This window comes from Planococcus citri, chromosome 4 (assembly GCF_950023065.1).
Source record: "Planococcus citri chromosome 4, ihPlaCitr1.1, whole genome shotgun sequence".
In the NCBI taxonomy this organism is placed as follows: Eukaryota; Metazoa; Arthropoda; class Insecta; order Hemiptera; family Pseudococcidae; genus Planococcus; species Planococcus citri.
In genome coordinates this window covers 66,034,747-66,048,584 of record NC_088680.1, presented here as the reverse complement: position 1 = coordinate 66,048,584, position 13,838 = coordinate 66,034,747, and the positions used below count along the sequence as shown (strand labels likewise).

The following is a 13,838-nucleotide window of genomic DNA, read 5'->3' as shown; positions in this document are numbered from 1 at the left end:
ATTTAGTGCCTTGTTCAACGTAGGTACGATTGTTCTCAGATCTTTTGAGCTCGAGAATCATTCACATTATCAAAATTACCAAAATTTGGTCTTTCAACTTTGTATTTTGGTTTGTAGAAAAACAAAGTAACGTTGAATTGAAACTAATTCGTTCCCTTGTGCTTTACGAAGGAAGATCAGGGCTAAAAAAAAAAAAGAGAAATTTCTAATTCCGATACATTTAGACGATTGCTTTGGTGTTAAGATTCTCTCAAAACAAGTCTAGTTTCCGAAAATGTTTCACCAGGGTTGAAATTTATATCAACAACCGAAGAATTTTTATCAGAACGAAAAATAGAAAATCATTCAACATGTAATTAGGTACTTTTATTTTCATTATTCGAATACGTAAACGTACTTAAAAGTAATCAAGGATGAGTAGTTGAGTACCTAGAATTTCTAGTTATTAGCAATGAGTAACTATAGAGAAGTCTTAAAGAGTGATTATAATGAACGTGGTTTTCTCAACTCAATATCCTAAAGTGGGAACAACTTTCATACCTTAATAATTATTAAACAAGGATAATTTATAACTTTCAGTTACACTCATAAAATATTCAGGTTTACAATTATCAATTTATTATCCCCATTCGTCGCTATCACTTTCATCGCTATCGTTAGTATCACTAGAATCGCTGTGGATTGCTTTCGAACGTTCGGCTAGAGCACGAGCTAATGCGCCAGCCAATCCATCGACAGGTAATGAACCTTGAGAAGGTTTTTCTACCGGTTGCACCTGTAAAATGTGACAACGAGTGAATTAAAAGTGGAACTGTCTTGAGGAGAAAATACTCAAATTGTCCGATCATTAAAACATAAAATATACAACTTACTGATTTCAATTCAACGCCTTGCCTTATCTGGTTCAGTAATTCTCCCCTAGAGTCATCAGTTTTCTTCGAATCTGCTTCCACGTGCTAGAAAATTAAACAAAAATAATCAGAATTATGAATAACAACGATGACATAGTTTCATTGTACGAATTAAATAGGAAATACGAAAGAGAATAACAGGAAATGAATTTAGTAAGCATTCGTCGGAAAATATCTTTCGTTTCCGACAAAGTGGTAGGAATTTTCAAAGGTAAATTTACTTTCAACTTGGTTCCACTTCGAATAGATTCCATCAAAGCAGATCTCGGATCGAAAGCCGCTGCCAACGGTGCAGAATTGGAACTCGAAGACACAGGTGGAACAGGAGGACCGTTTCCTTCACTTATCGCATTTGGAGGCGGTAATGGTGGTGGAGGAGGAGGCGGTGGAGCATTACTCATTGGACCTGCGGCATTCGGCGCTGTTCCTGAACATAGCGTTGAAAATATTTTATTAATACGACAAACAATGAAAATAATTCGAACAAAGAAACAAAACAATAAAGAATAAAAACATGAATGAACATTTTTGTTCGCATAGAAATATTAATACTATTTGGAAAAATAGAAACTGAAATTTCTATCGAGTTTTGCATTATTGGATATTGTCGTATTACAAAAGTGCAACACGATTTGCCTTTTTATTTCCTAACCCAGTTTTGTTTCGTATGTTCGACTTACTTTTAATCATTTGTTCATGATTTCTTTGCATCATAACATTGACCGGTGGAGGATCCGAAGGAGGAGGTGGAGGAGCAGGATGTGCTGCGCTTGCATTTCTCGATGGTGGAGGAGGAGGAGCTGGTCGGAAATTGGAAGACGGTGCAGGAGCAGGTGCATTTCTCGATGGCACTGGAGGCGGAGGAGGAGGTGATGGAGGAGGTAGGATTGATTGATGATGAATATCTTGCTTGACTGCATCCAAACCACCGTGTTTCTCGATGAAATCGTAGATGAATTCTCGAGTCTCTTTATCTTTCAGATCACTTTCAGAAATTCCCACCTGGAAAATTTCGAATTCGGATCAAATAAGTAGAACTATAGCTTATCAAAGTTGATAGATAATAGCAATCGAGCGTAAATAAATTTCAATTTACCTTCTCGAAGAATTTTCTCATAGACTTGTCAACATTTTCTAAATCAAAACCAGTAGTTGGATCCCAACCAACGTGAGAAACATGTCTGAAATTTTGAGGATTGCCTATGTCAGCTTTGGTAATACTTTTCTTTTTGTTTTTCTTATTACCTACAACAGCAGAAATTTCGAATAAAATGAATATTCGTGCATTTTAAAATGATTATCGAAACTGACGTATACTCACTGAGAGTGAACGATGATTTCGATGGCATTGCAGCTTTAGGGTACACATATCCATTACTAACGGTGCTTGGCATAGGAGCAGGTCTAGAAGGAGCTTGAGCAACAGAATTTCTTCCATGAACTTTGCGTCTTTCTGCATACACACAAAGAATAATCAAAATTTGAAAATTTCTCGCGAAATAGATGACGATGAGCATACAAACACAAACCTAATCTTTTCTGTTCTTTGGTTTTCAATTTTTCGAGCAATATTCCTCTCATATGAATAGCTTCATCTTCGCTGGCGAAATTGAAGGCAACAATACGTTCCTAGAAGTGAACAGATTATAAAAACACTTCCATAAAATGGCATAATTTATCGAAAAATAAATTACTTCAGCTTCGAAAGTATGTAGGAAGGATTTGGGTGCCAAATACTGCATACTGTTGTAGATTTCATGTTCCCAGACCATTCGATTACGTAATGGACAGAATAGTCGAAAGAAATAAGATCTTTTATTGATATCGCGAACTAAACACAAAACACCAATATCCTTTTTCATCCAATGGGTTCCATCTGGACCTTCGGTGCAATACAGCTGGACCACAGTGGTTGATAAAGCCTGTAAAGATTCACAAATAGTTTATTTGAAAACTTAGATGATCTGGCTACAAAAGTTACCACTTTGTAGCGTATGACACGTATCGATTTTGTAAATCTGGGGCAAATATTCTGAAAATTTGAGGTTCGTACCTGGCATTTTTGACCGAGAAGATTGAAAATCTGTTCATTTTCGTCTTTGGTTAATAAACTGGAACTTCTCTGCTCCACATTACTGTTTGGTCTCATGGTAACTTGAATACACAGCCAAATTCAATAGCGAAGCTTTCCAAAAATTGACAAATGAAAACATTTACCGCGACAAGCTCGGAATATTTCAAAGATTACGAATAATTAGTTTATGATTAATTTAATTACTCGATAATTGAATTGATTACTCATCAAACTCCATCACTCCTGCTGATTTTTTCTCCATTAGTCCCTTCTCCCTTCCCTTCTGAGTTTTATCATTATTCCAACCAATGACGAGTCGACGTGACGCCACACGTACTGATCGTGACGTCACTGACGTACAAGTAAACACTCCCCACTCCAATTTTTCAGTAGATAGGAGACGGGAGGGTACACGGTGGTAAATTGTGATTGAAGGGGGGGGGGTTTGTTATCATTTTTATTTTGCGAATCTGATAACAGTCTTGAAAACACAAAATTTCGCCGAACGCCGGAATAAAATTTGGAGCAAGGTGAATATGTGAGACTCTATTTATAAGTTCGGTAATTTCGCTGTGCTTATGCAGTTCCACAACACGTTCGAAAGTTGAAAAATCAGTGTCTCGTATTGATAAATCTAATAATATGATCTAAACGAAAAGCAGACCTGCTGACGATTCGGATCCACGATGGCACCGAAACCCTCCGGTAAAAGTAGACCTTCGAAGAATAAACAGAAATCTAAAAGCTTTAGTTTTGCAATTCCAGCAGCTAAAAACGTATTACAAGAATGCAATAAGCTCTTATTCGATTGCGATTACCTGCCTTACTCAGCTGCGTTAGTTCTCTGCGTAGAATTACTCTTAAATGTGTTCATCATACACCGTGTTCGTTACACAGAAATCGATTGGAAAGCTTATATGCAAGAAGTCGAAGGAGTCGTCAATGGAACACTGGATTATTCCCAACTCAAAGGTGACACCGGTCCACTCGTATACCCTGCCGGATTCGTCTACGTGTTTTCAATTCTGTACTTCATCACCGGTAGAGGCAATAATATTCTAATTGCCCAGTACTTGTTCGCTTTCTTATACCTGTTTACATTGTACATGTTGTACAAAATCTATTTCACTAGCAAAAAAGTCCCACCTTACGCTTTGATTCTATGCTGCTGCATTTCCTACAGAGTTCATTCGATTTACGTCCTGCGATTATTCAACGACCCTGTAGCGATAAGTTTATTTTATCTGTCTTTGAATTTATTTTTATCCGGAAAATGGACTTTGGGCAGTATATGTTATAGTTTAGCTGTCTCGATCAAGATGAATATTTTGTTATACGCTCCAGCTCTTTTTCTAACCTACATCGTATTATTAGGACTGAAGAGAACTATTCAGCAACTAAGCATATGCGCCGCAGTACAATTATTGTTAGGTTTACCTTTTCTCTTAAGCAATCCCTATTCTTATATTAGACAATCGTTCGACCTAGGTCGAGTGTTTTTCTACAAATGGACAGTGAACTGGAGATTCGTTCCGGAAGATGTATTTTTAAATCGTTACTTTCATCTAATGTTATTATCAGCGCATCTTTCTCTTCTTTGCTTTTTCAGTATACCGATGTATAGATACGTGAAAAGCTATCGAGCTTTGAAAGAAATCGAGAAAGATGTTAGACCTCAGCTGCAACGTAACGAAATTGTAAACATGGGTAGCATTAATCAGTTATTCTTGTTACCTTTTTTCCTCTGTAATTTCATCGGTATTGTTTGTAGTCGTTCGTTGCATTACCAGTTCTACGTATGGTATTATCATACTTTACCTTTTCTATTGTGGTCTACGTCTTTCTCGAATAAAATGCGATTACTGTTGTTAGGTTTGATTGAATTATGCTGGAATACGTATCCGTCTACTAATTTAAGTAGTATTTGTTTATTTTTGTGCCATTTTGCTATTTTAGGTAATTTCATTCGAAAATTCAAAAGTAAAATTACACATAATGCTTAGAATAAAGATGTACATACAGATGTAATGAATTCTCAAATTGAACATTTTAATTTGTAAAAAATAGTAAATACAAGTTTTTTAATATCACGTTGAAGGTGTTGTTATCCATTTTAATCTGCCTTTTCCTTGATGATAATTAATTCTGTTCTCTAAACCTTCTGCGAGAATAAAACCAAGAAAAAAATCAAAATTCTGATTCGAAGCAAATAATTGAAAATGAAAAAACTTGACCATTACCTTCTGTAGCTCGAGACATTAGTGGTTTATAAACTTTAGATCGAGAATCGTGGAGTAGAGTCGCATACACACGATCGTTGGCAGTAACGAGTTCATTTTTATCTGATAAATCGACGATCATGTTTTCTATCATGGCACATCTAAAATAAATAGGTAAATTCAACAGATTTATCGTCAGCACGAAGCTAGGCTAATAATTTGAAAAAAACCGAACACTCGAATAAGCTTACTTTACAGCAGAACAAGTCCAAAATGATTGTAATACATCGGTGATCTTTTTCAATTCTTCTTGATCAGTTCTCCAATTTACATCGTCGTACTCACAACCATACAAATTCAAAGGCAACGGATCAGCTAAACCGTAAACTGGTTTTCTATTAAAAAAATTTAAATTGTAATAATATTTAGAAATTTTGACAGAATTAAAAAAAAGAATCGTACTCACTTTGGGCATTTATCTATGTTTAATAATTCACTGAATATATTTACAGTTTCTCTCGCTTGTCCTACGAGAAACAAAACGGTGACAATAGCTCGAATCTGATGCCATAAAAATCCTTTACCAATTATCGTTAATTCGCACATTGAATAAGATTTAGATACTGAAAAAAAATCGATTTTATTAATACATTATTTGTGAAATATTGCAACTGAAAAAAAAAATGATTTTTTCAGAATTACTCACTCGGATCATGACTCGATAAACGATTTTTTTGTAACGAAACCCGAGCTTCGAATATTTCTCTGGTGAAAATCGTGATACCATTTTTCACATCCATTTTACATAAATTACGAAAATCATGAACACCGATTATACTTTTCAAAGCTTCGTTCATTTTCTGAAAATAAAAACTTTCATTAAAATAAACCCACAGAGTTTGATGTTCGATGAATACTTGGAATTTTTTGACGAATACGTACTTCGATATCCAAATCTCCCAGAGGAAACCAATACTTGTACGTGCGTTTTTTGCAGCTGTATCGAGCACTAAAATCTTGAGGAACTGGAGCCCAAGAAATAACTCTTATATCACGAGGTAACAACGCATTCAGCATTTTACAATAAGGTAATTCTTCGTCATCGGTTTGGCCATCTTTCAAAGAACTACGAACGGTAATAGAAATTACCTTAAAATAAGAAACTTTATACTGTTTGTTCGTACACTCGGGTGTTTGATTTTTTGCTAGAGTGTTTGAGTTTACCTGTGAAAAAGAACTAACACCTTTATCTGTTCGGCCACATCGATGGTAGTTGCATTTGTTTCGATCTTCTATCAAACATGATTTTATTAATGCTTCAAAAAGGTATTTTTCGATACCATTTTCGTTATCCAACTGTGTGACTAATCCGTGATAATCCCATCCCAAATATAGCATTTTCAACGCAATGTGTCTGAATGAACATCTGAATTGTAGAAAATTAATATTGTCAGACTTAACTTAGTTTCAGACATGAAATATTGTGTAGAATGAAGGGATACAAACTTGGAAAAATCAAAGGGTCGTTTGGATTTTTTCCTGGATTTTGGTGGAGATTGTGGTTTGTCATTTTTCTTAGAGATCTGATCTTTCAATCGCTTGATTATTTGGATCAATTCCTACGAGTAAATCAACATTTTCTCTTCAATAAATGGAAATAAAGAGAATTAATGAAGAATAGCATGAGAATAGAAGCCGGGTTTACCTCTTTGGAATGTTCATTGTACGTCTCTTCGTTGAATTTCAATTTTTTGTCAACGTGGGTTGTGTCCTCCATATTCGAGTAATCCAATCAAAACGATGAAAATTTCATTTTATGATTTAAATGAATGGATTTTTAAAAAATTTTTGGAGAAAAAAATGAAAAAATTATCCCAAAACAGCTACTGATAAGAATTGATAACAACTATTCAAATACTGCGCATGCGCAGATTTCCAATATTTTACTCCTTCAAAAAAATCTCAAGTTTTTCAAAAAATGGAGAGAAAGCAGGAAAATACTTACATTTTTGCGAAAAGGTCTTCTTCGACTACGACCAGCTGAAATTAAAGAGGAATAAAGAACTGCAACGAACAATAATTGAAGCTTGAGCTTGAGCATTCCAAGAGAGCGAACTAAACTAGCAAAATTCTTGAGCAGTACCTACATTTTGTGTGTGACTTTCGAATTTGCTGATCTGAAAATCATCTGTAAGCTACGTCAGTTTTCTTTTCTCTCTTCAAGATGAGATAAGATAGAGCCAAATTTAAAATTAATATCGAAAACTACAACGCAGTGCCTAATCAAACTCAAACAGAAAACTCGTATATAACTCATAAATAGATAATTTATTTAAGAAATTGGTATAAACTTGAGAAACAATTCGAGAGAAACGATTGATAACAAAAATATTTACCTACGTACGTTTACGATAATGTTTTTTTTTTGCACTGAATATGGATTAAATTATTCAATAGATATACGCTTTGAAAACTAAACTCGTCGAAATAAAATGTGGCAGTAAAATAATTATGGTATTCACGACTTTTTAATAATTCTTCTTAAATTTATGATCTTTCTTGGAAAAATGGAACTTGGCAAATGTTTCCGCTACCAATAGCGGAAAAATCAGACTAGCGTCACCGTATACCTGGAAAAAGATCAGAAAACATTGTACTCGCGATAGAAATTAAAAATCCAATTCATAAATAATAAAACCAGAAAATACGTACTTTGACAGGAGAGGCCTCTTTTCTTATTTTACCCCATGAAATTGCTTCTTCCGGTCTAGCACCGCTGTCACTTCCATCGTACTCTGCAGCTGTGTTCACATAGACCGCAAAATCTGCTCCATTGCGCTATTGAAACATTTACATAAATCGATAAAATAAAGAATATTCATTTTGGAGCTTTTTGATCCCGAATAAGATGAAAAATTTACCATGAGATTAGCGTTACAGATATGGTGCTTCATAACTCCACCTCCTAAAATAATCATTCCGGTGTGTTTGGCTCTAACTGCTATCGTATTCAAACGTCTTAAATCTACAAAATATACAAAACAATATAATAAAACCGATGAAAAATTTACAAATCTACGAACAAAACGAAAAAACTACCTTGAACAATATCCAGAATCAAACCAGGGTTACGGAATGAGTGAAAATACATCATATCGCCCAAACTTCCATCAGTCAACGCGGGACAAAATACAGGAATTTTATTCACAGCTGCCCAATAGTAGATGGATTCTTCGTTATTGATTTCTTCACCCAATCGAGTAATTAGTTTCGAAGGAGTCCATAATATTTTCTGAAAAAAAAATTCCGCATCATTTTAAAAAATCAGTAACCAACGTATCATTTTTCTCTAGTAATTCGAGTCCTCTTTAACGTACCTTCGTTTTCTGCTCTTCGACCATTTTATCTAAAATAGGCGTGACCCAATTCTCAAACAAACAGTAGTTTTCATTCGGTATGAGTAGATTTCCAGCTCTATTGATTCCTTCATCCCTTAGCTTTCTATCATCGACGTGAAAACTGCCCACGTACGTCGGGGCAAGGCACTTGATCAGATCTTCTTCGATTCCGCCAGCGGTGGTGACGATGCAATCGACCATATTATGTTCAACCAAGAACCGAATGGTTTCTCTGGTACCCGAAGTCACCATATTCGAAGTGTAACCCAAGAAAATGGTCAGATTCGATTTCGGCCGGATGAATTCGTCTTCTTCGAAATCAGCGTAGTCCGATTCAACGTCGTCCTTGTTTCTGCAGAAAATCTACCCAAAAATACGAAACAAATCTACACATCGAACTATTCGGAATTGAAAAAACTCAATTTAAAATCTACCAACCATATCGTTGATCTCTTTCACAGCTAATCCAAAATTGGTAGCTTGTAATCCGCATCGTTCGAAAGACTTGAGTAAATTCGCATAGTCTACTCCTTCGTTCCATTCGTATCCTAGGAAATAATCAATGACAGGAGGTGAACTAATTTTTAAGCAAATTTCAACCATAAAAATTAACAAGATAAATTATAATACAAAAAATACCTCTAACTACAGGCGTATAAGCAGGTAAACGCGCACTTTGCACCAACACAGCATCCTTCAAAGCTTGAGGTACGTGCTGTGTGGCTTGGGTCTGAGTCTTCTTCGAAATATCTTCGTCCATTAGCATAACGAAATGCAAATCTGGGTCGTTGCTGCAACGAAAATGGAAATTGATTTACAAATTAGTAAATATAGGTACTCGTTGCAAAGACGAAACGACGATCGAAATAATAAATATAAATAGTCACCGAAAATTCGAATTCACCAACATACGAGCTAAAATAGACGACGAAACAAATACGCGACTTTTTTCTATTACTTCGTAGGTTACATTACGAACGAAGGATTCTTCTTCCGCAAATACGCTGAATATCCGAACATTCCAGCATTTCCAACGCCTACATACCGGAATACGAAGGAAAATGAGAATTTTCCACAAAATCCTCTTTTCACGTGGGCGGTTTTCATAACATACAGAAGGTATTTGGAATCAGACACCCACGTGAAAAGTACAACATTGATTTTACTCTTCGTCGTCGAGCTTTCAAAAGCTCATGTCCCATTGTGTCGCAACCTCCACACTCGGCGCTCTGGTAAATTTGATTTTCGGTAACCACAACAACGCGTGATGTTAATCTTTTATAAAGGGTTCACTTACGGTTAGCGTTGTTAGCTCATTTTCCATTAATATGCGAATGGTCCTTAGAATGGTACGATCTGAATTCCGATGAATGATTTCTGAAAAGAAGTAAATCAAGATGAAGAATGCACGTGTATTTTTATTATCACTTCTCACTACTACTTCAAACTCATTTTACGAGTAAAAATTCACCACTACTAATGCAGAATCATTTCTAAACAAGTACAAACTTCATGTGGCTGCACTGTTTCGATTAATTTTTGATAAGAAATGACTAATGAGTAAATATTTTGCTGCCAAATTTCACGTAAGCGAGCTTTTCTATCGAAAGCTTCAACTTTTCTTACAATTAAAGTGTACGATAGTCCAATCTGAGGAGAACAGTTCAATGTAATTCATCTTACCATCTTCAACACAGCTTCAGAAAGATTTCAGTATGCCAACCATCAAAATTAGCAGAGGCGAAATTGATTTACGTCGGTTACTCGCTAAATGCGAACAAATGGCCAACGAAGGAGATATCAACGAAAACTGGAAACTACCAAAGGTTAGTTCAATATTTCTCGATTACAAATGATCCCAATTCATTCAATTTTTACTTATTGTTGTGTTGTTTACAGTTCATCGAAAGTGCAGAAAGCATCTTGAGAGATTTGAAAAATATGTGAGTAATCTGTTCGTATATTTGACATCTGTAATATTACTATACATGTCTAATACGAATTATTTATTGAGCAGAAAAATCGAAAAAGAAAACGTAGACAGCTACAGCAAACGTATTTCTTTCCTGAAAGGTTTACTAGAAGCGAAGAAAATGGTACGTAGGTATAAGTCTACGTTGAATTCTGAAATCTAGCTCAGAATAATTTTATGACACTTTTTTATTATTTTACAGGAGAACTCGATTGAAAAATCAATCGCGTTACAAATGCTAGCACCTAATTCTGTTCCTAACTCTAATAAAGTGAAAGAAATATATTTAAAGAACGTCGCCAATTGTGAAAATTCTCTACGTGATGAGTTACTGCAAGGTTTGTATAGTACTTCGAGAAATATTATTCTTCTGCATAACATTGATTTATGATAAGTACATTTTTTTTGAATAGAACCTTCGTACTTGAGGCATAGAGCACCTCCAGCCGAACCATCCGGTAGCAAAGAATTAGATTCGATGTTGAAATATCACCACGAGAAGCACGAGCATATTGCCAACGATATGTTAACCATGACTCGTACAATGAAAGAACATTCCGAGTTGGCTGGAAAAATTATTCGCGAAGATACCAAAGTATGATCTGTATTCAATTCATCATCTTGCATCTAATCGTCTCCTTGTTGACAGAATACTAATTTTAGTAACCTAAATTGTATATTTTGATATTTTACAGGTTTTAGAAAAATCTTCCAAAATAATGGACGATAATTATTACAGTTTACAAAAGCAAAGTGGTCGATTACAAGATTTCATCTCAAAGTCTGGCTGGAGATGTTGGATTTGGATCATGTTAGGTCTAATGGTGATCATTTTTATAAGTGAGTGTCGCGTTCTTTTTTTCTCTCTCTTCGATTTATTTAGATGATTGATTCGTGTAATGTAACGTTAGCGTTTCTAATCAATTTTATGGTGGATAATTTTCACAGATATGGTATTTTTCATGAAATTAATGAAGAAGAAATATTGAAGCGAGCTTCGATTACTTTTTTTTCCTCCTATTATCTATTCCAATTTGTGATATTTTATTCTTGTTGAGGTAAGTAAACTGCCTGCTGGAAACGTGCTCGTAATCGGTAGATTTTATGATCATTTTTACCTTTTTTTTTTTTTTTGAACAATGTTTTTGGACAGAGTAACTAAAAATCTGTCAAATGTACTTTTTAATCGTGGACTAATATTGTACTCTGTTTTATTTTTGTTTATAGGTAAGTTTATATTCAAGTTCGTTGTGAAAATAATTTATTACGTGTAGTCTACTTTACTGATTTCGAAGCAACAACGTGTCAAGTATTGATAATTATTGGAAATTCATACGAGTATTTCACGTGGATATGCGATCTTGTTGATTTTTTTGTGAGCATGTTTTGTGATATGTAATGTAATAAACCCAATTTAGTACCTGCGGTTTGAAGTGAAAATTATCATCATTAATAATTATTATAATATAAGTAATACGTTAAAATAAAAATCATCGGAATTCGTATCATCTCGCATATTTTTCGAGCTCGCTGCGCCTTTTCACGTAAACAATATGTAACCAACATCACACATCTGACCTGTGATTTGCATTTAGCTCGAAACAGGCACTAAAAACCTGACATCGAGAACTGCCCGTGTAAAAGTGATCGATTTTTTGTTTTGTTTCTCGTTCTCGCACGTGGGTTGATGAATATGTCAATAAAAGACGAATGGCGCAAACCGCAAATTTCTACGAGTTTGTGGGCTATATTATGTGTATGTGCTCACCTGAATTGGAAATTTTCAAAATGGCGGAATTTTAGAAATTCCCAGCGGCAGTCTCGCTTGTGGAAATTGACTAAAAGTTGGATAAAGGGTTGGAAATGAAATAAAATTTTAAATTTCATAAATTTTCGGCGTATTTTAACTGAGACGTGAAAATTCGTTGATGTTGATGAAATCGATGCTGCCGGTTTTCTTGGTTCAAAGAAAAAGAAACGATTCAGCGTAAGCATGTGATTTTTCTAAAGTATCTAGCCAAAATGAATAGGTAGCCAAAAAATTAGGTTTAAATTAAAAATATTTGTAACATATCAGGAAAATATCGAGCTGTTTTATTGTACATTTAGAGAGAAAACATTGAGCGGTGCACGGTGTCTCATCTGAACGAAATTTTGAACAATATTTTGTTAGGTAGGTATTTAGAAGTTTCATTGAAGTGTGTATTTCAAATCACGAAAAACTGATCATAAAAACTTGGTAAAAAATTGTAAAACTCACAAAAAAAACTGCAAAAAGTAACCAAAACTTGAGAAAATTTCTGTGTAGTTGAAATTACTTCAACATGAATGAAAGCAATTGAAAATTGGTTGCAGAAGAATTGGTTTAAATGATATGAAAACACCTAGAAATAAAAAATTTGAACAAAACATCGCAAAAATGTTGGAAATATCAAAAAAATTGTTGAAAAAATACCTACAAAAAATAGTTCAACTGATGTTAAAATGGAATGAAATTTGCAAAAATCACATTAAATATTATGAGTAATCATTCAATCTTCATGAAAATCTTCAAAAATGACCAAAACCTAAAGAACATTGGCAAAAATATTGTAAAATTTGATGAAAAATTAGTGCCCTATGTAAAGCAGGTAAAATTTGTTTTGAATGAAATTTGAGTAAAATTTTGCAGAATTTGATTAAAAAAATTGAACAAAAATTTATCAAGATGGTATTAAAATAGGTCTAAATAAATTAAAATTAACTTTAAGTTGATGTATGTATCATCTCAAAATTTTAACGAAATACCTACTCCAAAAATGCTGATAATACCCCCCCCCCCCCCCCCCAAAAAAAAAGAAACGAAATAACAAAAAATTGATCAAACTTTATTAAAATACGTTGAAATTTCAAAAAAAAATAAGAAAAATTTTCAACAACTACCTACCTATTTAAAAATTGTTGAAAACTGCTGAAACTTGACGAAAATTAAATTTAGTGAAATTGACTAATATGTGACAAGTAGCATAAGTATTAAAATGACTTTTTTTTTTCAAAATTCCACAATCTTTGTAATTTTAAACGTAACTTGATGACATATCTTTCAAATTTCACTCACCAAAGTTTTCAAAAATCGAAATTTGAACTCCAATAGGTAATAAAAATTCAGCTTCTCACGTTATCACATGGCGCTGTGAATTATTTAAAACTTTTCCATGATAATATACCTTTTGATGCTATTTCCTTTTTTTTTTTTTTTTTGAAATAGAGACCTCCAGATATAGA

General features: G+C 34.2%; 5 protein-coding genes across 7 annotated transcripts; 2 read left to right on the top strand and 3 right to left on the bottom strand.

The window, feature by feature from the left end:
- Nucleotides 1-344: 344 nt before the first annotated feature.
- On the bottom strand, nucleotides 345-3,330 carry WASp. Its single transcript, XM_065361273.1, has 10 exons — nucleotides 3,190-3,330; nucleotides 2,965-3,096; nucleotides 2,606-2,833; nucleotides 2,441-2,540; nucleotides 2,233-2,364; nucleotides 2,008-2,156; nucleotides 1,592-1,913; nucleotides 1,133-1,338; nucleotides 873-956; nucleotides 345-775 (listed from the first exon to the last, which is right to left on the bottom strand). Exons 2-10 carry the CDS (start codon nucleotides 3,058-3,060, stop codon nucleotides 620-622), a joined length of 1,473 nt encoding a protein of 490 aa, XP_065217345.1. The 5' UTR covers nucleotides 3,061-3,096; nucleotides 3,190-3,330; the 3' UTR covers nucleotides 345-619.
- Nucleotides 3,331-3,433: 103 nt separating this feature from the next.
- On the top strand, nucleotides 3,434-5,082 carry Alg3 (Alg3, alpha-1,3- mannosyltransferase). The gene has a single exon (XM_065361278.1). It carries the CDS (start codon nucleotides 3,672-3,674, stop codon nucleotides 4,986-4,988), a length of 1,317 nt encoding a protein of 438 aa, XP_065217350.1. The 5' UTR covers nucleotides 3,434-3,671; the 3' UTR covers nucleotides 4,989-5,082.
- On the bottom strand, nucleotides 5,011-7,384 carry LOC135843403 (tRNA pseudouridine(38/39) synthase). Of its 2 annotated transcripts, none has more exons than XM_065361277.1 (10): nucleotides 7,210-7,384; nucleotides 6,910-6,975; nucleotides 6,711-6,823; nucleotides 6,429-6,618; nucleotides 6,147-6,353; nucleotides 5,911-6,064; nucleotides 5,671-5,827; nucleotides 5,456-5,599; nucleotides 5,226-5,365; nucleotides 5,011-5,146 (listed from the first exon to the last, which is right to left on the bottom strand). In XM_065361277.1, exons 1-10 carry the CDS (start codon nucleotides 7,303-7,305, stop codon nucleotides 5,073-5,075), a joined length of 1,341 nt encoding a protein of 446 aa, XP_065217349.1. In that variant the 5' UTR covers nucleotides 7,306-7,384; the 3' UTR covers nucleotides 5,011-5,072. The 2 variants fall into 2 exon arrangements, with proteins under 2 accessions (XP_065217349.1, XP_065217348.1); XM_065361276.1 differs by having other exon boundaries at nucleotides 6,429-6,630; nucleotides 7,210-7,383.
- Nucleotides 7,385-7,513: 129 nt separating this feature from the next.
- Dhps (Deoxyhypusine synthase) lies at nucleotides 7,514-10,053 on the bottom strand. 2 transcript variants are annotated; one of them, XM_065361280.1, is made up of 9 exons: nucleotides 9,900-10,032; nucleotides 9,490-9,639; nucleotides 9,242-9,393; nucleotides 9,041-9,150; nucleotides 8,582-8,965; nucleotides 8,304-8,496; nucleotides 8,126-8,229; nucleotides 7,917-8,042; nucleotides 7,514-7,834 (listed from the first exon to the last, which is right to left on the bottom strand). In XM_065361280.1, the coding sequence occupies exons 2-9, from the start codon at nucleotides 9,510-9,512 to the stop codon at nucleotides 7,733-7,735; spliced, it is 1,194 nt and encodes a 397-aa protein (XP_065217352.1). In that variant the 5' UTR covers nucleotides 9,513-9,639; nucleotides 9,900-10,032; the 3' UTR covers nucleotides 7,514-7,732. The 2 variants fall into 2 exon arrangements, with proteins under 2 accessions (XP_065217352.1, XP_065217353.1); XM_065361281.1 differs by lacking the exon at nucleotides 9,490-9,639 and having other exon boundaries at nucleotides 9,900-10,053.
- Nucleotides 10,054-10,155: 102 nt separating this feature from the next.
- On the top strand, nucleotides 10,156-12,079 carry Use1 (Vesicle transport protein Use1). Its single transcript, XM_065361283.1, has 8 exons — nucleotides 10,156-10,428; nucleotides 10,502-10,545; nucleotides 10,620-10,698; nucleotides 10,777-10,912; nucleotides 10,988-11,169; nucleotides 11,270-11,414; nucleotides 11,523-11,632; nucleotides 11,802-12,079. Exons 1-7 carry the CDS (start codon nucleotides 10,318-10,320, stop codon nucleotides 11,561-11,563), a joined length of 738 nt encoding a protein of 245 aa, XP_065217355.1. The 5' UTR covers nucleotides 10,156-10,317; the 3' UTR covers nucleotides 11,564-11,632; nucleotides 11,802-12,079.
- The last annotated feature ends 1,759 nt before the right edge of the window (nucleotides 12,080-13,838 follow it).

Bases quoted from the DNA above. Each gene is read 5' to 3' on its own strand.
- WASp (XM_065361273.1), bottom strand. From the start codon at position 3,060: ATGAGACCAAACAGTAATGTGGAGCAGAGAAGTTCCAGTTTATTAACC. The intron at 2,834-2,964 runs GTACGAACCTCA...GAATCTTTACAG, and splicing joins TTCTCGGTCAAAAATGCCAG to GCTTTATCAACCACTGTGGT. The intron at 2,541-2,605 runs GTAATTTATTTT...GTTCACTTCTAG, and splicing joins TACATACTTTCGAAGCTGAA to GAACGTATTGTTGCCTTCAA.
- Alg3 (XM_065361278.1), top strand. From the start codon at position 3,672: ATGGCACCGAAACCCTCCGGTAAAAGTAGACCTTCGAAGAATAAACAG.
- LOC135843403 (XM_065361276.1), bottom strand. From the start codon at position 7,305: ATGCTCAAGCTCAAGCTTCAATTATTGTTCGTTGCAGTTCTTTATTCC. The intron at 6,354-6,428 runs GTAAACTCAAAC...TCTTATTTTAAG, and splicing joins GTGTTAGTTCTTTTTCACAG to GTAATTTCTATTACCGTTCG. The intron at 6,065-6,146 runs GTACGTATTCGT...TTTTATTTTCAG, and splicing joins TGGGAGATTTGGATATCGAA to AAAATGAACGAAGCTTTGAA.
- Dhps (XM_065361280.1), bottom strand. From the start codon at position 9,512: ATGTTGGTGAATTCGAATTTTCG. The intron at 9,394-9,489 runs GTGACTATTTAT...TTTTCGTTGCAG, and splicing joins TTGGTGAATTCGAATTTTCG to CAACGACCCAGATTTGCATT. The intron at 8,230-8,303 runs GTAGTTTTTTCG...TATATTTTGTAG, and splicing joins GATTCTGGATATTGTTCAAG to ATTTAAGACGTTTGAATACG.
- Use1 (XM_065361283.1), top strand. From the start codon at position 10,318: ATGCCAACCATCAAAATTAGCAGAGGCGAAATTGATTTACGTCGGTTA. The intron at 11,170-11,269 runs GTATGATCTGTA...GATATTTTACAG, and splicing joins TTATTCGCGAAGATACCAAA to GTTTTAGAAAAATCTTCCAA. The intron at 11,415-11,522 runs GTGAGTGTCGCG...TAATTTTCACAG, and splicing joins AATGGTGATCATTTTTATAA to ATATGGTATTTTTCATGAAA.